Source organism: Cnephaeus nilssonii, assembly GCF_951640355.1.
Source record: "Cnephaeus nilssonii genome assembly, chromosome: 6".
NCBI lineage: Eukaryota > Metazoa > Chordata > Mammalia > Chiroptera > Vespertilionidae > Cnephaeus > Cnephaeus nilssonii.
The window spans coordinates 40,317,888-40,344,965 of NC_137077.1; the positions used below are offsets into that span (position 1 = coordinate 40,317,888).

At 36.8% G+C, this 27,078-nt stretch overlaps 1 protein-coding gene across 2 annotated transcripts in view; it reads left to right on the forward strand.

The window, feature by feature from the left end:
* LRRK2 (leucine rich repeat kinase 2) overlaps positions 1-27,078 on the forward strand; it is a 134,443-nt gene that overhangs the window by 95,443 nt on the left and 11,922 nt on the right. For both annotated transcript variants that reach the window (XM_079773719.1, XM_079773720.1), the window contains exons 34-44: positions 578-765; positions 1,873-2,027; positions 3,024-3,170; positions 3,317-3,508; positions 4,625-4,771; positions 5,629-5,729; positions 9,780-9,970; positions 15,493-15,653; positions 18,180-18,350; positions 19,751-19,851; positions 23,713-23,907. In XM_079773719.1, the coding sequence (XP_079629845.1) occupies positions 578-765; positions 1,873-2,027; positions 3,024-3,170; positions 3,317-3,508; positions 4,625-4,771; positions 5,629-5,729; positions 9,780-9,970; positions 15,493-15,653; positions 18,180-18,350; positions 19,751-19,851; positions 23,713-23,907 (1,749 nt within the window). The remainder of the gene's footprint in view (positions 1-577; positions 766-1,872; positions 2,028-3,023; positions 3,171-3,316; positions 3,509-4,624; positions 4,772-5,628; positions 5,730-9,779; positions 9,971-15,492; positions 15,654-18,179; positions 18,351-19,750; positions 19,852-23,712; positions 23,908-27,078) is intronic.

A 27,078-nucleotide genomic window follows, 5' to 3' on the forward strand; every position in this document is an offset into this window, starting at 1 on the left:
TGGGTTTCTTGTTTAAAAAGCAGTTTCTCAAGCCTCTTCCCAGACCTACAAATATCGGCTCTGAGCAGAGTCCAGCAAAATGCAACAGTTCCTTTGTTTGAAAATTAGTAAACTGTATTACAATGCCTCTCATCTCATTGATGAAAAACACCTTTGTAACATAAATGTATAGTGAAAGTTTTGTTAGAAACCATTGGTGGTAAAATAGTCTGGAAGATAATTTCCCTAGAAATATATTATTAATGAAACTGTAATAAGTATGCAGGGTATTTGATCTGTTGATTGGAGCTGGGAAAGGCTTTGAACTTCATTGGCTTTAGAGGATCTTCACATAATTTCAGATCTAAATTCCTTAATTTAATAATTTTGTGAGAGGATTTTTTTGTGAGTGGATGCTTTTTTGAGGGGAGAAGGCTTCTAGGTAACATGGCTACTAGTTAGGGAAGTTAGGTCCTGTGTTATATTTGACAACGTTACAATTCTTCTGATTATTTTCACTGAACAACCTGATAGAAAATGCTTTAAATTCAAAACTTCAGAAAATAAATTCCAGTGATTGTAAGTGTAAATCTTTCAGATTTTTACAGAGAAAGTAGAAGGCTGTCCAAAACATCCTGAAGGAATTATTTCACGTAGAAGTGTGGAAAAATTTCTTTCAAAGAAAAAGAGATTTCCAAAGAACTACACACAACAGTACTTCAAACTCCTAGAAAAATTTCAGATTGCCTTGCCAATAGGAGAAGAATATTTGCTGGTTCCAAGCAGGTAAACCAAAAACTTAAACATTCAATTACCCTATAGAAACTCACCATCTATTATATTGTTTTAATTGTCACAATAACTTTGATCTATGATTAATGTACTAGGTATTATTTTTGCTTATTGTGTAAACTTTCTTCTGAAGTATAACACTTACTTTTAATGAAAACACTACATTTGACATTTTAAAGATAGAGTGACTTATTTTATGTCTATAATTGCTATTTGGTTTACAACTGTTAATTTAATAAAGGTAAATAGTGGAGATGTGTGTGTGTGTGTGTGTGTGTGTGTGTGTGTGTCCTTACAGAGTAATGAGAGAGTTATATTAGACAAATTCTGGGGAGATAGTGAGTTTTTATCAGAATTTTAAAAGAATTTGTGGCAGTGAATTTGAGAGGAGAGGGGAAACACAATGGAGGCCTAATTTCTGGCCCTGTATTATAGAACATTTTCTTGTTGTTTTAGAAGCACCTGTGGAATGTTAGAAAGTAATATGACATTGAAAAGTGCAAATTGCATTGATGGGATGGATGGTGACCAATTCTAAAAATAGATGTATACTTTTTTTTGGACATGCAATCTTTTCAAGTTTTACATAATCCCTTGCTTGATACTTGTTTGTGCATAACCAATTATAACAATTTATTTATTAGTATAAATAAGAATACTGAAAAAATTCATGCATATACTACATCTGAGCATACATTTAAATTGATTAAATAACCATTGAAATTAAAAAATATATATATTTTTATTGATTTCAGAGAGTAAGGGAGAGGGAGAGAGAGCTAGAAACATCAGTGATGAGAGAGAATCATTGATCTGCTATCTACTGATGCCCTACACTGGGGATCAAGCCCACAACCTGGGCATGAGCCCTGACCAGGAATCGAACTGTGACCTTCAGGTTCATAGGTCGACGCTCAACCACTGAAAACACTAGCTGGGCCATTGGATTTTTAAAATAGGAAGAGTATGTAGCAAATGAAAAATGTGCAATTGCTTTGAATATTTATCTTCAATTCATCAATTTCAAGTCATAAAGCACTTTGGTCAACATGGTTGGGTGTTTTATAAAGCTATGTAATGATGATGTCCTTTTCTGTTTAGTCTATCTGACCACAGGCCTGTGATAGAGCTCCCCCATTGTGAGAACTCTGAAATTATCATTCGACTATATGAAATGCCTTATTTTCCAATGGGATTTTGGTCAAGATTAATCAATCGATTACTTGAAATTTCACCTTACATGCTTTCAGGTAGAGGTATGTATTCAATGAAGACAATATGTAGAGAAGTTAGGGGGAAAACACATTAAAAACAGCATGCCATTTTCACAGAGCTTACTTATTTGTAAGGCACCTGAAAATCAGAAAATAAGCTTATACAACTTCAGATTGGCCAATATAAAGACATGTGGTCAAATAAGTGTAGCAATTTCTCATGAAGAAAATAAATTCCTCAGGTCCTTACTTGAAGCCCATTTGTTCATATTTTAGACACATTTAAAATATGTATGACTATCTTGCTTTCTATGCCAAAGCAGATTAGAAACAATATTTTTAAAAGGTGGATTACCAAGAGTCACTGGTTTAAATATACACACACAGGCACATGCGTGCACACACACACACACACACACACACACACACACGAACAAAGAAAAACTAGCAATGAACACTGCAAAGTCAGAGAGTTTTACCCAACGAAGTGTAACATCCTGACCATTCAGACCATTCAGCAGAGACTGTAGTAGCTCCATTCTGCTGCATAATCCCTGAGGAGTTTTTTTTAAAAAAAGGATAAACATGTGTCCTCATGATGCCACTGTTAATATATTCTGAAATAAATCATATCTTGCTTGCGATTAACCAGCACTTAGGTAGTTACGTTGTATTAATACATTCAGGAAGTTTTGATTTAAGCATGACCACCCACTTTTTAAAAGTTATGAGAACTTATTTTTGATTCTCTTTCTTCATCTGTTACGCATATTAAACTACTTAACACCATAAACTTGAAATCTATCTTAGGTTATCTACTGGACATTTTGTGTTGTTGTTGCAAAATTAAGGATAAAATATTTAGCATCATATTTTATATCTAAGATGAGGACTATCAATCATTATTCCAATACTTTTTCAAAGCAAATATATATCTATTACTGTCATTTGGGGGGGGTGCAGTTCCCGCCGCACCTTTAATTTATGGGGTAGTTAATAATTAATGGGTATACCCAGGTCCATTTAAACTTCTTTCAGAACGAGCACTTCGCCCAAACAGAATATATTGGCGACAAGGCATCTATTTGAATTGGTCTCCTGAAGCTTATTGCCTGGTAGGATCTGAAGTCTTAGATAATCATCCAGAGAGTTTCCTAAAAATTACAGTTCCTTCTTGTAGAAAAGGTAAGGAAATTAATTCAAATGTTGAATTGTACCACTAAAGAAATCTAAACTGAAAAACAAACAAACTTTATAGTTTCTCTTTGTTAATGTTGTGAAAGAATAAAGTTCCAATAGGATGGTGATGAGCTCTTCTTTGGATTATGTAGGCTGTGTTCTTTTGGGACAAGTTGTGGACCACATTGATTCTCTCATGGAAGAATGGTTTCCTGGGTTATTGGAGATTGATATTTGTGGTGAAGGAGAAACTTTGTTGAAGAAATGGGCATTATATAGTTTCAATGATGGTGAAGAACATAAAAAAATCTTACTTGATGACTTGATGAAGAAAGCAGAAGAAGGTATGTGTTGATGCAACTTACATTTGTTTTTAAGTGATCTTTTAACACTGGTGGTCTTGATCCGGCATCTAGAAGGATTCAGGAAACCTGGAGAAAGGGTTGTGTGTAAATTAAATAAGAGTCCAGAGACAAAACATAATTTTGAAAGGCATTTGTGGGGAGGGCAGAGGAGCCTGGCTAAATAAACCAAGTTCTCCTTGTCTCAGGACCCCTTGCTTTTTTATTAACGCAATTTGGCCTAAGAAAAGTGGAGATATACACATCAAAGGGTAGGGTTAGTTACAGAATCCATTGTCAGAATGGGGTATTGCCTGCGGCTGTTCAGGTGTTTGGCCAACAGGAGGCAATAACATGTAGATTAAGATGCCCTGAGCTGTCTGGCAGCAAGCAATCATCCTTTTCAGGTTTGGGGAAATGCCTTTAGCCATTCCAGCAGGCGATAACATATGTGACTCAGCCCTTGTTGAGACCCCAAGTTCCATCAACCTTTCGATGAATCTCTTGCAATTATGACATGCTGGAATTAGCTTCTGGCAATCTTTCAATATTTGTAAAGTGGGTTTTGTAATAAGTGTAGAGATTATTCTTATCTATGGGAGATGAGTTACAGTACACTACATTCAATTATAGTGAAAATTCAGGAAAATGGATATTTGTTACCCGTAAGAGCATGTGTTCTAAATTGAGATGAATGTTGGTTTTAGAGGATGAATATTGCCACATTGAGCAACATAACTTCATCTATGAAATGGGAATACTAACCAAAACTACTTAATAAAATTATTATAAAAGTTAAAATAGATTATGCATGGAAATAACTTAGCAACATGTCAGCCATATAATAAGTGATCCACAAATGTGGCAAAATATAAATAATGTCCTAGTCAGATGTTGGATAGTCTAAGGTGGTTCTGAATTCTACTTTCTAATGAGTGAACCTAGGAATGAGTTGTAAAATTCCAATAGATAGATATTAATTTAACTTTTAAAACTTTATCAAATTTTCTAGAGAAAAATAGGAGTGGTAAGAAAACCTAAAGGACTGATTAGAAATAATAGAAAATTTGTGAAAGTCATAATCACAAATTTATATGCATTCTTTTATATACTTCTCAGGAGACCTCCTAGTAAATCCAGATCAACCAAGGCTCACCCTTCCAATATCCCAGATTGCTCCTGACTTGATTTTGGCTGACCTGCCTAGAAATATTATGTTGAACAGTGATGAATTGGAATTTGAACAAGCTCCGGAATTTCTCTTAGGTAACTATTTTTGTTAGTTTGAGAATAAAATTTAGGATGCATTTTTCCTAATAATCTATAAAATTTTCAAACATAATTATCATGGTTTTTGGTGTTTTCATATATTTATCATAATGGTTTTTTCCTTTGGAATGGTATATTTTAAAATACTATGTTTTGGATCTAGAATTTGCTTTGCACACAGTCTTGTAGATTAGGTTTGAGATGAGGATGAGACTAGCATGGAAGCACATATATTTATAAAATATGTCCTTGCACTTTCTTTAATTTCCAGGGTTTTGAAGGCAGATAAAGAGGTTTTTGAATGAGTGACACAGCCATTTTTCAGTCTCAAAAAAGACAAAGTGGATTACCAGTTAGCTTTGATGCTAGGCATGGGGCAAAGAGCTATGATAACTTTTCAGTTTTGACTCCAGATTAACCACAAAAAGAGTTTTGTTTTTATCAGCTATGGAGGGTGGAATAAAAACTAGTTTGGAGAAAAGATAATGAATGTGCCTTTTGGTGGAATGTGAGATTTGGAGGAGCATGTCAGTGGAAATCTCCAACACAAATTTGTGAACAGAGTTCAGGGGGTAGCTTGTGAAACTGTGAAAATCCTCTGTCTGTAAGGATAGATTAATTAGGGATGGATGGGGTCATTGAGTGGGGAGTGTGTAGATGGAAGACAGGAAGACTAGGGGTAAGACCTTTAGGCCCATCTTAGTTTATGGAGCAGAAGAAGGAAGAGGAGTCATTAAAGGAGACTTGATTCAATAAAACAAGCGGGTATACAACAGGTATAATTACACCAGACACAGTTTACTTTTTCTGCTTGGACAAATTAACTTATGTGCTTTGTACTTTCTTTTCAACAGGTGATGGCAGTTTTGGATCAGTTTATCGAGCAACCTATGAAGGAGACGAAGTGGCTGTAAAGATATTTAATAAACATACATCACTTAGACTGTTAAGACAAGTAAGAAATCCAATAACATTAACAAGTTCAACCATACACTGTTAATCTCCTAGAACTCTTGTATTGCACATGTTTGTGAAAATGTAAAATGCTGACCACATTTTCCCCAAAAGTTTATTTAAGTCTAATTATGAAATCCCACTTTTTCCTCTCTTCATGGAGGAAAAATATTTTGTGTTTAACTTGTTGAAAACAAAGAAAAGACAGTTTTCTGATAATTCTTGTTTCAGGGTTCATATTTATATACTACACGTATAGAAGAAAAAGGGTACCTCTTTTGAGGTCTTGTATTTCAAAGGAATCAAAATTTATGCACAATAGCCCATTTAAAAACTTTTCTTGGCCTCAATTAAATCACATTTTCTTTTCTCAACAAGCACTTATGTTCAGGGTAATTCTGTGTGCTGATTGGCTTATGTGTCACTGAACCAATCACTGTGGTAATAAAGGTGGTATTATTTAGAGTATCCCCACCTTTCCCCAAGGCTGGAGATGGGGTCACTTCCCCCTAAAGTTGATGGACTGCCTGGGTGAAGGTTGGATGCCCCAGCAAAAGTCAAAGTATTCTTAGAAAGAAAGAAGGGTGACTGGATGTTGAATGCATAACCAGAGTGGTCACTCCAGTACCCTCTCTTGTTTTGAGGACTGGTGGGGATTTATTTCTTTTTTTCTGAGTTTTTCCTGACAGTAGAAATGAGGGAGAGAGACAGAATGAGAAGAGAGATAAAATCCAATCTGCCATCTTATACCAGAAATCAATTGTATTTTTGAATTTGTTCATTTTTTCTTTTTCCCTTGATTCATTTAAAAAAATACTTTGTGCCTGAATCTGAATCTAAATAACTTAGAAAATGCACAGTTACAATATATTAGTTACTCTAAATAATAAAAATAATTTTATGTCTGTGCAAAATACTCTGGAGTAATTTTAATTATTAGTACTAGAAGTCACACTATAGCTCTAAGGAATAGCTAATAAACAACTTGTTATATAAATTGATTTTTCAGCCTAAGTCATTAGTCTTCAATGTATGTTTCAAATTTTTGGTAATGTGCTCAGGGAACTTTTTGAAAATCAGAACACTAAAAATATATACAGGACTGATTAGTGCGTAGACAGCTAGGTGAACCAAGGAAATGGTAGAAGGAATAGAAACCCCAAGAAACTAGAAACACCAATTAGAAAGGATATATGCATCCCTATGTTCATAGCAGCACAATTTACCATAGCTAAGATTTGGAAACAGCCTAAGTGCCCATCAGCAGATGAGTGGATTAAAAAACTGTGGTACATCTACACAATGGAATACTATTCTGCTATAAAAAGGAAGGATCTCCTACCATTTGCAACAGCATGGATGGAGCTGGAGAGCATTATGCTAAGTGAAATAAGCCAGTCAGAGAAAGATAAATATCACGTGCTCTCACTCATTTGTGGAATATAATGAACAACATAAACTGATGAACAAAACAAAAGCAGATTCAGAGACAGAGAAGCATGGATCAGAGGGAAGGTAGAGGGGTTGGGGGTAAGTAGGAGAGATCAACCAAAGGACTTGTATACATGTATATAAGCCTAACCAATGGACACAGACACCAGGGGGGTGAGGGCATGAGTGGGGGAGGGGATGGGGAGGATAAGGACACATATGTAATACCTTAATCAATAAAGAGAGAGAGAGAGAAAGAAAGAAACAGTAGAGTGTGAGTAATATGCTTCTTTTTTTTTTTTTTTTAAAAAAAGGATCCTTGGCCAGGTGGCTCAGTTGGTTAGAGCGTCGTCTCTACGGGAAGCAACCAATCTATGTTTCTCTCTCACATCGATGTTTCTCTCTGTCAAAAAAAAAAAATATCCTAGGGTCAGGATTAAAAATAAACAAAATCAATAAATCAATAAGTCAACTTAAAAAAAAATCAAATGAAAACATGTTAGTGTTTGGTGCTACCTTTTGAGGGTCATTCTGCCAGTGGTCAGGAATTGCGCCTGATTGACTACATTGTTTTGCTGTTTTCTAGAGCTGCTTTTCTAGAATAGAAAATTTGGACTAGGCTTCTGTCCGTGAAAGAAAATAGAGCTAATTTGACTTATTCTCATCAGTTTTCACCAAATTAGCTAATCAGATATAGGAGAAAAAAGATTTTTATCTTCAAAGCTTTTGTCTAGAGCCTTTGTCCTTGGAAAAGCCCCTCTGAGGGCATCCAGCTGGCAGATTTCTCCACACTTCGGTTTCCTGATAGATGCCGTTGGCACTGATACTTCCCATCTTATAAGCTGGTTGTTAACAAGCAGAGCTTCTGCAGAAATCACAGCTGAAAACATGAATCCATTTAAAATCAGCTAAGCTATAAATTTCATCCAAATGACAGTTTCGGAGTAAAGTGAAATAGGCAGAATGAAGCATGTGGAATTAAAAAAGCAGCAATATCATAAAGGAGATTATAAAGTTTCACATGATGTGGTCTAGAAAAAAAATGGTATCAGAATGGAGATCTCTCTGTTTAAGCTAAAATGGCATCTCTGACTTCTGGGATTGGAAAGAGGTTGTTGCAGGTGGGGATTGCTTTAGTAAGGGCTATCTGAGACAGGTCACTCTGAGGAAGTGAGAGGATTTGAGCTAAGATCTGAATGGCAAGAAGCCTTCAGCTCTGTGGAGGGGGAAGGGATTTCTAGGAAGAGAGATCAGCAAAGGCACAGAACCTATGCTGTAAGGAAGGAGCTGGGTGGGTGTCAGGGATTGAATGAACACCAGCATGGCGGAGGAGTGGTGAATGAAAAGAAGAGAGAAGGGAGATGGGGTCTGAGAGTTGGGCCAGGGTGAGATCGGGCCAGGCCATGAAGATTGTATAAGAACATGTAGGAATCCCTTTCCACGTCCCGCGTGGTCCAGGGTTCCAGTTCAGGGTTCGAGTTCTGGAGAAGGGCCGCACACAAATGAAAGGAGACTTGAAGAAATTCAATTTGGCGAAATGGGGGGCCAGGCGGTAGTCCACCTCTAGTGGGAGAACTAACAACTGCTCTGGCTCTGCCATCCCTTTTATTGAGGCTTTGGGGAAAACATCTTAGGCAAGATAAATAGAAATATACATGTAGCCCTTAGGCAGGAAATAACAGAAACTTACATGTGTCAAACAAAGGTGGAGGCTGCTTCAGCTAACAATGTCTCAACTAAAGGGTGAGTGGTTAGAGCAATTAAGGTTGTTGACCAGCCTTCCTGGCTTCCTGTCAACATCTCTTTTAGTGAAACTGATTTGTTTCCGGCAAGTACATAGGATTTTTTTAAATGTCCATGAATAAACATGGCAATACATTACATTTTTAAAAGACATTTGTATTGCTTTTTAGAGAGAGAGGAAGGGAGAGGGATAAAGAGAAAGAACCGTCACTGAGAGAGAAACATCATTGACGGGCTGCCTCCTGCATGCCCCTCCTGGGGACCAAGCCCTCAACTTGGGCATGCGGCTCTGACGGAATAGAACCCATGACTTTTTGGTTCCTGGTTTGACGCTCAACCTCTAAGCCATGCATGCCGGGCAGCACATGGAATTTTAATCTAAGAGTACGGGAAGTCATCAGAGAGTGTTCAGGAGAGAGTGATGCCATTTACATCGGTGGAGTTTTGAGGAGAGGGTCATAGCATAATTTCTGTGGACTTCGACATTAAACTTTTCTCATCAAATCAGAGATTGACAGGCAGGTTGTACCTTACAAGGCAGTTACAGTGGATTAGTAGTGGCTACGCAGAATCCGGCACTTGAGAAGGTTAACATGACCTGTTAGCATGACCACAGGTGTGTACTGCCCCTGAATTAAATGTTCTGGTGAATGCAGAGAAGAAAAATAGAACTTAAAATGTTACTTCATACTATAGTTTCAAAACCAGCTGTGCATTCCCAAAATGTGGGAAATGTGAAAAAGCTCACAAGAAGAAACAGTTTCCTATCATTCAGTCACCCAGCGAAAACCATGCTCAGGGGATTGACACACTTAAGGCAGGAGACACTTGGGTCAGAGCTGATGTCCTGTTCCTCTGAAATGATTGGCTTTTGCAGGAGCTGGTGGTGCTTTGCCACCACCACCACCCCAGCTTAATATCTTTGCTGGCGGCTGGGATTCGTCCCCGGATGCTGGTGATGGAGCTGGCCCCCAAGGGCTCCCTGGACCGCCTGCTGCAGCAGGACAAAGCCAGTCTCACGAGGACCCTGCAGCACAGGATCGCACTCCATGTGGCTGATGGCTTGAGGTATTTAATTACTCATGTGGTTTTCTCTTCACTGTATGACGAGTGTTAGCCCACACTTACTCCCGAGGCTCTGAGAATAGCACTTCCCACTAACAATGTGTCCTAGTAACATTAAAAAAAAAAATTGGATGAAAAACGACCATTTTCCCCTGATTGAATTTTAAAATCTGATAAAACAAGAGTACAAAGACCATGGGGAGCCTCCTAGCTAGTGGTAGAGAGTTTGAACCCAGGAGTCCTGCTCCAGAGCCCATGATCTTGTACTGACCTGCTTTCTCTAAAAAACGAAAGGCAAGCATTCCAAGTATCAAGGAAAGTGTCAGTTATCATGGATGATTACAGTATGCAAAGATGAGCCCATATTTCTGCTGAAAGGGACTAGAATGACCTGGGTTCTGGATCATAATGTGTCTCCGAGGCACACCTAACCCTGCAGTCAGAGGTAGACAGCAGAGTGGAGAGGCTGTGGTCTTTGGAGTCTAAAGAAGTGGGATAGCCTGGCGAGTATGGCTTAGTGGTTGAGCGTCAGTCCATGAACCAGAAGGTCACAGTTCGATTCCCCTTCAGGGCACATGCCTGGGTTGCAGGCTCCATCCCAGCCAGTGGGGGGCGTGCAGGAGGCAGCCAATCAATGATTCTCTCTCATCATTGATGTTTCTGTCTTCCCCCCCTTCCTTTCCTCTCTCTGAAATCAATAAAAACATATAAGGAAAAAAAAAGGGACTGGGATAAATCACTGCCCCACACACTTTGTATCTGTGATTTTATTTTATTTTATTTTTAACATATTTTTATTGATTATTGTTTTCAACCCTCTCCTACCTCACTTCCTGGCCACTGTGCTCGGCCCTCACCTCCCTGAGGTGTCTCGAATATGGCAGAGGTTTTAGACCAGCTCATCTCTCCACTGGCAATCTCCGACTCCAGATATCCTATTGGCTCGCTTCTCATTTCACTCAGTTCTCTTTGTAGACAGGATTTCCTGAATCCCATGTCTCTCTAGTAGCTATACCACTCATTTCAGACTGGTATTCTTTGTTTTTATTTTTTTAAAAATTTCTTATTGTCTGTCTTTGCCACTAGAGTCTAAGTGTCACAACAGCAGGAACTTTGCATCTTATTCACTGTTGCCTCCCCAGCACCTAGAGCAGTGGGGCCTCAGTAATATGTGTGGCATTGGGGGGGGGGGGAGAGGGAGAAAGGAGGGAGGGAGGGGCGAAAACAGTGCCTGGCCATAGTTGCCACGCAGTGGATACACATTTCCTTCCCCTCTGAAAGAGTGTGTCTATTCCTTTTTGGGCAGTATCCAGAAATGTAAATGGAATGGACACTGAGGAAAATAAACACTGCTCACAAACAAACCAAACCAAACCAAACCAGTCAAGAGGATGTAACTCTTAGTAACATATAGAGAATATAATAAGTGCATAAAATAAATAGATTTCTCTTTCTGAAAGAGTCCAGAAACCACTAAAACATAGAATCAGTAAATGAAACAGGAATGCAGATTTGGGTTTGGGTTGATATACCTGCTTTTGAACACCAGGGGGACCCTTGTGTTAAATTAATCCAGGTAAAGTGCATAACTAGGCTGCATGTGTTTTAGAGCTGCCTCGGTCACGTTGCTTGATTTAACTAACTCCACATCCTAGTTTTACCCTAATTCTTCCACGTACTCCCCAAAGTGCTATTTTATAACATGGAGAATTGATATTTTTATTATTCACCACTGTTTGAAAGACCTCCTCTTTAAAATAACTTATTCGGGTTCTCTGAGACCTTCCTTTAGAAAACAAATCCAGTGGTTTCTGATGAAGTAAGTGAAATTTTCGCCTATTTCCCTCTAATTTGCTTGATTTGTTCTCAGCATAATGTCAAGACAGCATTCTGGATCTTGTGCCCAAGAGGGTAATAGATTTCCGTAGCTATCAATCTTCCACCAGCACTAAGTAAAATTCAGCATTAAAGTTTGTCTTCCCAAATACAGAGTGTCCCTAAAAATGCATATATACACTTTAAATAATTTAAAGTCAGTGTTTATTAAAACATTTCATTTTCACTTAACAGCCATCAGCTGATAAAGTGTGCATGTATTTTTGGGGACACCCTGTATATTTTAGTATAGAGCCTAACTACAGAGGGAGAAAGAGGCAATGAAACCACACTCCTTTGGAGTCCTTAAATGATGGAGCTGTTGTGAGTGACATATAAGAACTTCTTCACATTACATATTTTTTTTGTTCCACAGTTTTGCCTTCAACTATTAACTTACATCTTTAATTCAGTTTGCTCCTTTGAGCTCTTCGTCATAATTCTCAACTACCAATGAAGACATAGTCACCTATACTTCCCATAAATGCCCATGTTTCAGTGCATTCAAAATTGAATTTACTTTCTCTATTACCTCTGCTCCCTATCAATCTGCTTTTTCTCTTGTATCTCCTACTTGCCAACAAAAATCTTTGTGGTCATATCCAGACCAACCCCCTCCCCAAAAGAGTAAGTATCCATTTGTCCACCAGGTTTTATACTATTTGACATTGTCTTTTTATCCCATTCATTTATTTTTATGCCCCTGCTGCTGCCTTGGTCTAGTGCCTCCAGGACATTATCAGAATATTTATTCTAAAAGAAAAATCTAATCATGCCCGAAATTTCCTGGTTGTTCCAGGTTATCTATGAAGTACATCCAAATTCCATGGTGTAGCATCAAAACTCTTTCTGTTTGCCCTGTGCCTGCCTCCCTGGCCTCCTGCTACTCTGCTGCCCTGACTCTACATTCTAGCCCTGCTGAAGGTCTTGACATTTCATTGACATCCACGTCTATCTTTGCATTTGCCATTCCTCTTTTCCCACAAAGTTGTCTGCCCAGAGAACTCATTTTCCTCTAGAATTCACACACATACCATCTCCGCAATGAAGCTCAACAGCACCGTGAATGGTTGGCCTCTGTAACATGTTTCTGGAGTCCAGTCCACGCAAGACTTGGTGTTGGGTGCCGAAGAGGGAAAAGTAGAAATGATATTGCTCTTATCAATTGAAAACTTGACAGTGTAATGGGAGAGTCTGCTTTGCTATCTTATCTCTGTGCTTTTGTCCCTCTGGCTTCACTAGCATCGTGCTCACCACATTTCTGCAACCTTGTTAGAGCCCCCATTTCTCCTTCTAGACCGTGACCCCTCAGGAGACACTGGTGGTAGTCATGATTAAGGAAGGACTGTGTTTAGACTAGTTTTTAAAATAAAATAAAAATTTATTAATGCTTATTGTCACAATGCATAAATTGTGGCTGAAATATATTTAGGAAGGCAAGATCTGCACTTGTTAAGATTTCAAAAGTTATTTTGCTAGTCTATTAAAAGTGATTAAAACTGTACTTTTAAAGATTAAATTCTATAATTGAACATTTTAACCAACCCAGATAATCTTTCCCTCCCACTGACATTATTCCAAATTAAGTTTAACTATTTTTTTTAACCTCTGTGAAGAATTCTGAGCGTCTGTAGTCTATAAATATTCTGTAAGAGGCATGCATTATGAAGGATTTGGCTGTTCTTCAATTATGCATTACTTGGCGTTAACTTTTTTCTTCTTAATCTCCCAGCTTTCTCTTCAGCAGGGCAAGAGTGACTCATGGCCTTTTAGTAAGCCCTTAGTAAATTTTTCTTTCATGTCCATTCCTTATTGTTAAGGTCAATTTCATTAGTACATTTATCTTATTTTTCAGCCAAAAAATTCATATACGGAAATGAATAGGCCTAATGTCAACTGTCCTAACTACATCCGGGAAGGGAATCTCCTACTGCATTAGTTGATGTAATTAAATGATGCATACACCTGGGCCATCATGCAATGGAAATTTCAGGGTATTGCTTCCTCTCTGCTCCTCCTGGTCCCTCTGCCAGTGATTGGTACTAGATAATGGAGTAAATATTTGCTGATATAATGTGATCCCAAACCAAAAACCACAAACAAACAAAGGGTTTATATTTATCTCTATTAAGAACTGTGAAAAATTGTTCTTGCAATGTTGGTCATGATAAACTTAGAAGATTACATGGAGATTTATAGCGTATGTGACAGCATAGGAGAGAGAAGACAGAGTTGGAGAAAGTGTGAATTTTGTGAATGTATAGGGAGGGACAATAATTGACTTACTGTAGTAGCTGGAGCACAGTAGTAGCCCACAGGCCATGTTTCCAGAATAGACAAGACCTGGTTGAGATTAAAGCTTTATTTTAGTTTTTTACAAATAATGCTGCAATGAACAGAGGAGTACATACACTGAGTGGCCAGATTATTATGATCTCTGAACACATAATAATCTGGCCACTCCGTGTATATCCTATATAATAAAAGGCTAATATGCCAATTGTCCCCTCGACCAGGAATTCGACCAGCAGGCAGGCAGGCCAACCGCCCATGTCCCCTCCCCCTGGCCAGGCTGGCCGGACCCCACTCATGCATGATTTCATGCACCGGGCCTCTAATATATATATATACTGAATGGCCAGATTATTATGCATTCAGAGATCATAATAATCTGGCCACTCAGTGTATATTCTTTCAAATTAGTGTTTTGGGTTTCTTCAGGTAAATTCCCAGAAATGGAATTGCTGGGCCATAAGGCAGTTCCATTTTTAATTTTTTGAGCTAAATCCATAAAGCTTTCCACAGTGGCTGCAGTGATGGAAAAAATAAAATAAAATAAAAACAACAAAAAACCTTTTATTTTATTTTTATATTAACTAGTTTTATTAACTTTATCATCAGTATCCAGCTCTAGTTGCTTATGGATCAGTCTAAAAGGAAAGATTTGAGCATTACCCAGTATTACTTTTCCCAGGAAAATGTTTTATATATTCCAAGTCTTACCCAAAATGTTATTTGTCAACCTTAATTTATAATGGAATCGGGTTTAAAGTAAGTTAGGTCAAAAGGATACAATATTGAAAGCTAGAAAAATGTTTTTATTTTGATTGTTACTATTGAAAATCAGAAAATATTTTCCAAAAATTAGGAAGCATTTTAGTCATAAAAATAAATATCAAAAGAGAAAATAGAATAAAGAGAATGTAAAAATCTGAGATAAACTTCTATATGGTTTTAAGAAAAGCAAAACTATTAAGTAAATGGAGGTTACAACACTATCCCATCAACTCTTATTAAACATATTTACATTTTAAACTAATAAAAATACTCATGTGATCATTGAAGGAATTGAGCATTCCTTGTAAGTAATTATTAAGGTATATGAAACTGGTAATTTGTTTCAAGTGGTTGTGCCTTAAGTATAAATCACTAATAAGGATTGACCTGGTTTGATGTTATTGTGTGTGTTTTTATTTTTAAGGAATAAGTTTGCTTTATAGTATTGGACTTCATTCTACAATATCTTTTAACTTTGAGGGTCAAACTTAGCACAGAATTTTTAATGTTTTGCATAATGGACATACATACTGACAAAATGTATAATAATGCAATCACATTTTAATAAGATGACCCGTGCCTTTCTCTGGCAGATACCTCCACTCGGCCATGATTATATACCGGGATCTGAAGCCCCACAATGTGCTGCTCTTCACCCTGTATCCCAATGCTGCCATCATTGCCAAGATTGCTGACTACGGGATTGCTCAGTACTGCTGCCGAATGGGGATCAAAACATCAGAGGGCACACCAGGTAGGGGATACTGTTTCCTTGACAATTCCCTCAAGATGGTAACGGTGTCTTCAGTTGTGAGGTCAGGAGCATGGAGAAAACCCCGAAGCCTATCTCATCTCATTGAGTGCAGATACTAGGCTTACTGTGTGAAGAACTGTGACCAGTACATTGTAATTTAAAAAAAAAAAAAAAATATATATATATATATATATATATATATATATATATATATATATTTATTATTTTTATTGATTTTTTACAGAGAGGAAGGGAGAGGGATAGAGAGTTAGAAACATCGATGAGTCCGCAGGCCGACGCTCTATCCACTGAGCCGAACCGGTTAGGGCAGTACATTGTAATTTTGATCGTTGTATTCTGTAGGGCAAAAAAAATTAACTGATGTAATTTTCCAGGGGAAAGAAAACAAAACAAAAAGAGAGAATATTTTTTGTCAAGTTCTATTTTAAAAGTTGGACTTTTACAACATTTACATACTCCAGAGATATTTGTAAAAAGGAACAGCAGACGTTTTCACCTGTGTACTGTTGACCTCTACCTAAAAATGAGGCAAGCCAAGTTCAGGTTCACAAACCCTTTTTCATAACTCTGAAACAGTTCAGGTACTGGCAGGGACCACAGTGCAGTGTGTCCTCATTTTTAAAGACAAATATGGGATGGATTCTTTCAACTTGAAGTAACTTGGAGACCTTTAACCTTAACTCAGACAAATGGATATGTTATATCCTGTTGGGGGTGACAGTTCTGGGTCCTGTGATAGTTGCACTGTTGACTGAGATCATTGCTGACTGATGGCTTCAGCTCATCCATAGAAATACAACAGTCTTTGGGTAAATAAAAATGTTAGTCTCTGGCTATTCACTATCATCTGATAGAGATTATGTAACGTGTTCTACTCATACTTCTCTGAAAATGAAAAAGAAAGAAAATATACGTTTCTGTGCACTTTGTGATATAAAACAAGACATAGCTTATAAATAGCTCATAATTTTTATCTATGACTGGTTTCTTTATATACTCATTACATTTGTTAAATCAGGCTTATCTGAAAATTTATTGCTTTAAAAATAGTTTTTAGACAATGAATCATATTTTACCAATTATTTCAACACAATTATTACGATAATTCTCCAATTATTTAATTATTTATTTATTCATGAATTTGAATAAATAAATTTATTCATTTATTCATTTATTTATTCAACATAATTATTATGATAATTCTCCAATAAATAAATTATTTATTATTTATTTATGAATTTGGCAATAATTTATTGACAGTTTACCAAATACCAAACTGGTGCTATTATTTAATAGCTGTTTGGGGTTCATCAAGATTCACTCTCTGGGGCTCAGTTTTCATTGCTGTAAATTGTGATGAGGCAAATCATGCCTATCTCATGGGGTCGTTGAGGGTAAAAAGGAAATAATGCATATAATAGAACAAGGCTTGGCATATTGCAGTTGCCCCAAGTATGTTAACAATTACTCTAGTGGTGAATTTTGGAACGTGCATGAATAAGTGTAAATTTTGCCATCCAGAAGCATACATCCCGCCAGGAGAAATAAGGCTGGAAGCAAATAATCATAAAGCATTGTGTCAGTGTCAGTAGGAGATCTAGTTCAAGGTCTGGTGATAGCCCCAGGGAGCGAGTGATTCCCTGAGCTGTAAGTTGTCAGGACTTCCTTCTAGGGAAGGTGATTCTGGGTTTATATCTCAAAAATAAGCTTGAAGGCTTAGAAAAAAGGAAGAAGAAGAAAAAAATAAAGGGGGTCGGAGGAGACATTTCAGGCAAAAAGTACTAAGGAATGAAATGACTTATCTTATGCAGATACCTTCAGGAAATTTGGTATGGGTTAAGTGACAGATGGAAGATGAAGGGTTATTTAGTTAAGTGTTTTTCAATTTCGGCTCTATATTAGATAACATGTAGAGCTTTAGAAAATGCATTCACTGGGTGGTATCCTTCACAGTGCTACTTCAGTAGGTGTGGAGCAGGGGTTCGCAATCTGGCCACGCGTTAGAAGTTCCTGAGAGGGACTTTATTTGTTTTGGACATAGTTTCATTTTTATTTTTCTATTGGGAAGAGGGAACAGAGTCACACATTCTCAAAATAATGAAGGCATTAGAATTTTAGCCAAGTTAATATGACTTGAAGTCTAGAAATCTCCCTCCTGCCCCTTTCTCTATTTGAAATACTTCCCTGAGAATAGTTATTATTAGGAATGAGAAAAATAATAGAGATTTTTTTCTATTAAGTTTCATTTCTTTAATTTTGAAACATTACTTAATAATCCCTTACTGAATGCTTACCATTATTATTCTTCAAGATTGATATTGGGGTGAAATGTCCTGGGACAGGACTGTTAATTGCTTGATCAAGGTGTTTCCTTATAGAGTTGACATGGCCAATTTAGAACTCATCTCCCAGACTCTTCATTAGCATAAATGCCTAATTATATGTCTCCTTAGTTGTATGAGCTCTGGTTTGGGCATATTTATTAATATATCTGTTTATTTTCAGGCTTTCGTGCACCTGAAGTTGCTAGAGGAAATGTAATTTATAACCAACAGGCTGATGTTTATTCATTTGGTTTACTACTGTATGACATTTTGACAACTGGAGGTAGAATAGCAGAGGGTTTGAAGTTTCCAAATGAGTTTGATGAATTGGCAATACAAGGCAAATTACCAGGTAAGTTTTATTTATCTTCAATGGATTAAAAAAATATCATTAAAAAAAGCTATTTAATTGTAGTTGTGTACCTAATTCATTTCACAGATGATAATTGTTTAGCGCATGAATTTTCTTAAATCTGTGACAAATAAAAATCATATGAGTATGGTAGCAGTTTTAGGCTTTTTAATTTATTTAAAAAATATTTTTATTAATTTTAGAGAGAGGAAAGGTGAGGGAGGGATAGAAACATCAGTGATGAGAGAGAATCACTGCTCTGCTGCCTCCTGCATGTCCCCTACCTGGGATTGAACTCACAACCCTGGCACATGTCCTGACCAGGAATAGAACCATGACCTCCTGGTTCATGGGTAGATACTCAACCACTGAGCAACACTGGCTGGGCTAGGCTTTTTTATAAATCCCAAATTAATATTGCTTTATTTGGTATATATGTAGAAGAATACTTAGAACAGGATCATGCTATTAAAACTTCAGGTGTTGTGACTTCTGTTCCCATAAAAAGTTACCATATGCCCATTTGCCTGGAGTGTTTTCATTATCTTGGAGTGAAATAATGTATATGCAGGAATGGAAGTGTGAATTATTTATAATAATAATTTTTAGTAGTAAATATTTATAAGAATTAGTAAATGGGTGTTTAATGAGTTCGTCTCATTTTGAATGATTGTTCTGCTTGTAAGAAATTCTAGAACTTTTTCATTCATTCTTTGAGTATTACTTCAGCTCCCAGGACAAAGTACTCTTTTAAATATATTTAGTTGTTTCCCCTATTTTCTGCTTTTCCTGTCATTTAAGAAATATTTTTGAGAGTACACTATATGCCACATACAGGGATATAGTTTTAACTTTCTCCTTTTGGGGTCTTAAAAGATTCCCAGCAAAAGGAAATTTATTCTCATTTGGATAAACTTTTAACACAATCTGGGTCATGTCCCTTATTTACCAGTTAGCTTTCCAGTCAAAGTTTCCAGGTTTCTGTTTTACTTCAACCAGAAGAGTGGCATCTCTCCTATAAAAAACAAATGTGTACAAACAGACTGTGGGGACATGAGGATTAAATTCAAATAAAAAGTACTTCCATCAGAGTCTAATTATTATATGAACAAAAGTGTTTTCAGTCTATTTGAAATACAGTTGTGGAATGAAAATATAGTATTTTATTCAGTTGGTATTAGTGTCTTTTTTTTTACCATAAAAAATCCATAAATCTTTTTTAATGTCTTAAGTAGAGATAATGCTAACAAAATTAGCTTTTGTGATAAGTAGATTCATAATTAATATAGGATTATAGAAATCAGTGTTTTGCAATATCTGGGTCTTTTATGTACACTGAGTAGAAATAAAATAAATGTTCTGCTTTGTCTAATGTTCTAGCATGTTTTTTAATATTTTAGATCCAGTTAAAGAATATGGTTGTTCCCCATGGCCTATGGTTGAGAAGTTAATTAAAAGGTGTTTAAAAGAAAATCCTCAAGAAAGGCCTACATCTGCCCAGGTATTATTGTGGTCAAAATTTATCAATATTTTGAACAGAACCTCAAATACATAGATACATGCGCACATATATAAAATCTTCACATACATATACTCACACATATAAATAAACATATACACATTTCAGAAAAGTTATAAAGCAAACTCGTGTGTCCTCCGCCACCCAGACACACAATAAAAGAGCAGTACCGCCTCAGAAGCCCCCTCATGCCTCTCCTTTCCTGATTGCATCGCTCTCCTTTCCCTTAATCCTTGCACTTTGCTGGCTTTTGTGCAATCCTTGCTTTTCTTTTCTTTACAATTTTGCCATTCAGTTTAATTTTCTGTATTTACAGATTATTTAAAATGTAATCATGCCCTAGCTGGTTACTCAATGGTTAGAGCATTGGCCCATGGACAGAAGGGTCGTGGGTTCAATTCTGGTCAAGAGCACGTACCTCAGTTGCAGTCTTGATTCCTGGCCCTGGTCAGGGCATGTGCAAGAGGCAACCAATCAATGTGTCCCACTCACATAGATGTTTTTTTTTGTGTTTTTTTCTCTCTTTCTCTCTCTCCCTTTCCCCCACCCTTCCACTCTCTCTAAAAATCAGTGGAAAAATATCCTCGTGTGAGGATAAACAACAACAACAAAAAATGTAATCGTAACTATGCACTATTTTGAGGTTTTTCAGTTGTTCAGCTTCTTCAGGTTGTTGAACATAACTCTTAATTATTTTCACTGCTATTCCACTATGCTATTTGAATGCATAACAATGTATTTACTCATGATCATGTCCATGGATATTGGTATTGTTCTTAGTTTTTTTTTGCTATTATAAATAGTGCAGATTGTATGATAATTGCTTTCTGGTATAGGAGTTGAATTGTAAAATAATGGAATATATGAATATCCAAATTGTTTTCTGAAGAAGTTTAACATCTTAACACTTTCCTCACCTATAGTAGGGTAGATATTTCCCTATTTTTCCCCTATAAATTTTGGTATTATCTGACTTCTTAATTTTTCCAAGTAAGTTCAGTCTTGTATATTGAGTTACACTTTTCTAATTACTAATAAATATGAGCATCTCTTTATATGTTCATTGGTCATATATGTTTCCTCTTCTGGGAAATGCCTGTTCTTTTGCCCATATTTTTTTCGGGGATATTTTCATATAAATGAAATAAGACAAAAGATATTCTTTATATAGTGTATACTAATTCTTTGTTCATTTTATATGTTGCAAATTCCTTTTCCCAATTTGGTTTGCCTTTTAGTTTCCTGCAAGGTACCTTTTGATGAGAAGAATTTCTTAATTTTAATATACATAAATTTAACTCTTCTTTTTATGGTTATTACTTTTGGGATCTTATTTTAAGAAGTACTTGTCTCTTCTAGAATCACAAAATATTTGGCTGTTTTTTTGAAAAGTTTAAAAAATTTGATTTTGATGAGTAAGTTCTGAGTCCATTAAAATTGACCTTTTTTTTTTTTTCACTAGATTCAATTTCCCTTTTTTCCTTATGGATAGATAACCAGTTTTTGAGCTCCATTTATTAAATAGTTTGTTCCTTTTTTCCCATTGAATTTTTTTCCATGTTCACCCTGTAATTTGTCAAAGATGCATGCACATATTGACATACACATTTTCTTCCATTGGTCAACTTATCTATTCTCCCTCCAGTACTATCCTGCTTTAATTTCTATCCTATATAATAAAAGGCTAATATGCACATCGACTGAACAGTCGCTGTGGCATGCACTGACCACCAGGGGGCAGATGCTCAATACAGGAGCTGCCCCCTGGTGGTCAGTGCACTCCCATAGGAGGAGCACCGCTCAGCCAGAAGCCGGGCTCATGGCTGGCGAGCACAGTGGCAGTGGCAGGAGTCTCTCCAGCCTTCACAGCAGTCGCACATCCCCTGAGGGCTCCCAGACTGCGGGAGGGTGCAGGCTGGGCTGAGGAACCCCACCCTCCACCCCAGTGCATGATTTTCGTGCACTGAGCCTCTAGTAGCTTTATAATAGCCTCCTTTCCCCACTTAATTTTCTCCTTGAGAAATGTGTTAGTGATTCTTATGTTTAATTTTTTCATATAAATTTTAAAATAACTTTGTCGCCTTTTATGAAAAACTCTGTTGTGCTTGGGATTAGACTTTCATTGAGTCTGTAGACAATTTGGAGAGGATTATATCCTTATGATATTAAATCTTCCCCTTCTTGAATGTGGGTTATCTCTTTAGGTCTTCTTAAGTCTTTTTAAGTGGCTTTCAATAAAGTTTTATAATTCTTCATATAGGTCATAGACATTTTTTTTCTGGATTTCCTTGCTGAAAGTTGCTTTAAACTCAATTCCAAGCTTGAGATTTTTTTTTTAACCACCCATATGATGAGACTCAAGTTTATAAATCTTGACAGCATGCTTGTGAATAACAGTTTCTTAGGGTTCTTTTGTCCTCTTCCTTTTTGTAAAGTCTTAAGGCAACTTTCCTTGTGCCAGTGAAAGTGGGAATATAGGGTGACTTTATTTTGGGTTTTCATTTACTCTGAATATACAGCCCTTTGGGTCCCAGCTTTATGAGAACCGAGCCCTTTACTGGACTGTCTATATTGGGTGGGCCCTAGATTTAAACTTCTTTTCTACTGGCGCCATGAGTATCCAAAACCACACCAAGTTTGCCTTCAGTCGACAAATGCCTTCAGGTAAAATTTGACTTTAGTGTTTATCTGATCTCTCTTCTGTCTTTCTATGATTTTCGACTGGTGATTTCTTATGGTGTTGTCAGATCTTTAATGATTTTAAGAGATTAAAAAATAACTTTTTAAGCATCTTAGCTGGAAGGTTTTCAAATAACCTCTTCTAACATGTTATTGGGAACAGAACTCTTACATGTTTTAAAATGAAACAGAGTTTAATAGATCAAAATAAGAGCTGTCTTTATGTTGTGGACTTCGATTTTGTATAATAATTTGTTGAAAAATTTTTGTTCAACTTTAAATTTTCTACTTAAAAATAGCTGAACACATTTACCTGACTTTATCAAACTTTCTATAATCATCTTGGCTGCTAACACTACTGGTTTTCTAATTGTGGTTACCACTGGTTTTAATCACACAGACATGACCACAGTGAAGTTTTCATAGCTTAATTGTTGTTTTACTTTTTCTTCCTTCTATTTTCAAGTATACTTTACCTGTATTTTATATTGAATTTTTTTAGTACATGACATAATTAAAAAACTTTGACATATGTAATTTTTTAATTGCAATGTATACTAAGCAAGATGGGTGAAATCATCACCCTTGTCAGATGAGGTACTGAATAATAAGGAGCTTTCTCAGGATCTCATGAGGGGCAGGAAGTGGCTGTAATTCCAATCTGTGACTCCTGGTTCTGTTTCCTTACAGAGGCTCAACACTGTCTGTCTAGTTCTTTAGTGCTTGAGGGAAAAACATAAAAACAGAATCTAGAAGTGATTTTTGAGTTTTGTTACCAAAAATCAAAATTCCTTTTCTCTTCAGTTGGCCCAAGTAACTTTTGAACGTGATGTGGCTCTGCCATGTAAAATTGAGTGAACCTGCTCAATTTCCGTCAACCCCACTTTTCAGATTTTCTTTTCAAGTTACGAAACATACCACATATGCAAAAAGAGTATATATCGTGCCAAGTTTAAAAAGATGTCTTATATTAATGCAATTTTATCTATGGGTTTGGACTATTAGTCTTGTTGCTCTGGGTGGGTCACAGGTTAGCTAACAGGCTTAGGTTTTTCTTGATAGAGCTGTAACCTTTAGGTCTACATTATGTGCAAGAATATGGTCTTTCATAAGGACCCGTGTTAACTTGATGTGTGTTGTTTTGTTATTTTTAAACTTGGTCAGGTCTTTGACATTTTGAACTCGGCGGAGTTAATCTGTCTCATGAGACACATATCCATCCCCAAAAACTTCGCTGTGGAGTGCATGGTTGCTGCACATCAGAGCTGCAAGAATGCCAGCGTCTGGCTGGGCTGCGGGCCCAGGGACAGAGGCCAGCTCTCCTTTCTTGACTTAACTACTGAAAGACTTACTTCGGAGGTAAATCCAAATACTCTTTAAATTAGAGATGCTATAGAAATGCTTATTTTTGCATATTATAATTTTTTATTTTATTTTTCAATTACAGTTTATATTCAATATTAGTTTTTATTAATTTCAGGTGTACTGCATAGTGGTTAGATAACCTTAAATCATGTACTAGTTAAAAAGTTACTTAGGAAACATGATACATCACATAAACAAATTGAAAGATAAAAATCACATAGTCATATCAATTGATGCAGAAAAAGCATTTGACAAAATCCAACACCCTTTCTTGATAAAAACTCTCAACAAGGTGGGAATAGAAGGCTCATACCTCAACATAATAAGAGCTATATATGATAAACCCACAGCAAACATCATACTCAATGGACAAAAACTAAAAACATTTCCCCTAAGAACAGGAATAAGACAGGGATGCCCACTCTCACCACTCCTGTTTGACATAGTTCTGGAAGTATTAGCCATTGCAATTAGACAAGAAGAAGAAATAAAAGGCATCCAAATTGGAAAAGAACAAGTAAAGCTGTCTTTATTTGCAGACGACATGATATTGTACATAAAAAATCTGAAAGACTCCGTCAAAAAACTAATAGACTTAATAAATGAATTCGGCAATGTAGCAGCATACAAAATTAACGCCAAGAAATCTATGGCCTTTCTATACACCAATAGTGAACTTACAGACAGAGAGACTAAAAAGGCAATCCCATTTACCATCGCACCAAAAAAATTAAGATACCTAGGAATAAACTTAACTAAGGAGGTAAAAGACCTATACACGGAAAACTACAGGACACTGAAAAAAGAGATAGAGGAAGACGTAAACAGATGGAAGAACATACCATGTTCATGGATTGGTAGAATCAACATCATTAAAATGTCCATACTACCCAAAGCAATCTATAGATTCAATGCACTCCCCACTAAAATACCAACGGCATATTTCACAGACCTTGAAAGAACTCTCCAAAAATTCATCTGGAATAAAAAAAGACCCGGAATAGCCACAGCAATCCTGAGAAAGAAGAATAAAGTAGGAGGGATCTCAATACCAGATTTCAAGCTGTATTACAAAGCCACTGTTCTCAAAACAGCCTGGTACTGGCACAAGAACAGATATATAGATCAATGGAACAGAATAGAGAATCCAGAAATTGACCCAAACCACTATGTTCAATTAATATTTGACAAAGGAGGCATGAACATACAATGGAATAAAGACAGTCTCTTCAATAAATGGTGTTGGGAAAATTGGGCAGATACATGCAAAAAAATGAAGCTTGATCACCAACTTATGCCATACACAAAAATAAACGCAAAATGGATACAGGACTTAAACATAAGATGGGAAACCATAAAAATACTAGAGCAATCCACAGGCAGCAAAATCTCAGACATATGCCAAAAGAAATTCTTCACTGACACTGCCCCTAGGGTAATGGAAGCTAAAGAGAAAATTAACAAATGGGACTACATAAAAATAAAAAGCTTTTTCACAGTAAAAGAAACCATCAACAAAACAACAAGAAGGCCCACTGCATGGGAGAACATATTTGCAAATGGCATCACTGATAAAGGTTTAATCTCCAACATCTACAGGCAGCTTATACAACTTATTAAAAGGAAGATAAATGATCCAATAAAAAAATGGGCAACAGACTTAAATAGAATCTTTTCAAAAGAAGACAGAAGGAAGGCCAAGAGACACATGAAAACATGCTCAACGTCACTAATTATCCGAGAGATGCAAATCAAAACAACAATGCGGTACCATCTCACACCTGTCAGAATGGCTATCATCAACAAATCAACAAACGACAAGTGTTGGCGAGGATGCGGAGAAAAAGGAACCCTCGTGCACTGCTGGTGGGAATGCAGACTGGTGCAGCCATTGTGGAGAACAGTATGGAGTTTCCTCAAAAAACTGAAAATGGAACTCCCATTTGACCCAGTAATCCCACTCCTGGGAATATATCCGAAGAAACTAGAAACACCAATCAGAAAGGATATATGCACCCCTATGTTCATAGCAGCACAATTCCCCATAGCTAAGATTTGGAAACAGCCTAGGTACCCGTCAGCAGATGACTGGATCAGAAAACTGTGGTATATCTACACAATGGAATACTATGCTGCCATAAAAAAGAAGGAATTCTCATCATTTGCAGCAACCTGGATGGAATTGGAGAACATTATGCTAAGTGAAATAAGCCAGTCAATGAAAGAAAGATACCATATGATCTCACTCATTTATGGATAATAAAGAACATTATAAACTGATGTACAAAAAGATAGATACAGAGACAGTAAAGCATCAAACAGACTGTCAAATTACAGGGGGAAGGTTAGGGAGAGGTGGGGGAGATAAGAGATCAATCAAAGGACTTGTATGCATGCATATAAGCATAACCAATGGATGCAACACTCTGGGGGGTGAGGGGATATATGGGAGTGGGGTGTGGGGGGGGGCAATGGTAAGATATGTACACATATAATACCTTAGTAAAAAAATTGGAAAAAAAAAGAAATGAAATAAGAGCAAGTTTAGGAGTATTATTAAATTGGCTTTCTGTTAGAACAAGAGTATGCATATGAAATTAAATAGTATGTGTTTGGTTTTAAAATTGCAGTATATGTGTGTCATAGGCCAGAGTCTCTAAAAGCGGAGATTGAGGCAGAAAATCTTGTATGAGTGATGTAAGGAGAAATTTTAAAAAATATGTTTTTATTGATTTCAGAGAGAGGAAGAGAGAGGGAAAGAGAGATAGAAACATCAATGATGAGAATCATCGATTGGCTGCCTCCTGCATGTCCCCTACTGGGGGTAATCCCGCCAGCCAGGCTGTACCCTGATAAGGAAATGATCCGTGACCTCCTGGTTTATAGGTCGATGCTCAACCACTGAGCCACACTGGCCAGGTGAAGAGAGAGAAACGTTTAAGAAGTATAGGAAGCCAGAAAGAGCAGGGGGAAATCTTAACAAAAATGTATTTTCTGAGGAAGCATAGCCTCAAACTTTATCCATAAGAAATTCTGGAGTATGAAAAAGAGCACAGATTTATTCTCCCCATGAGGCATGGGGCCAGTCTTAATTCCCACATATCAGCCAGTCATTGGCTACAGTCTTCCTAAGGAGAGTGGTGGTATAACTTCCTCACCATTTCA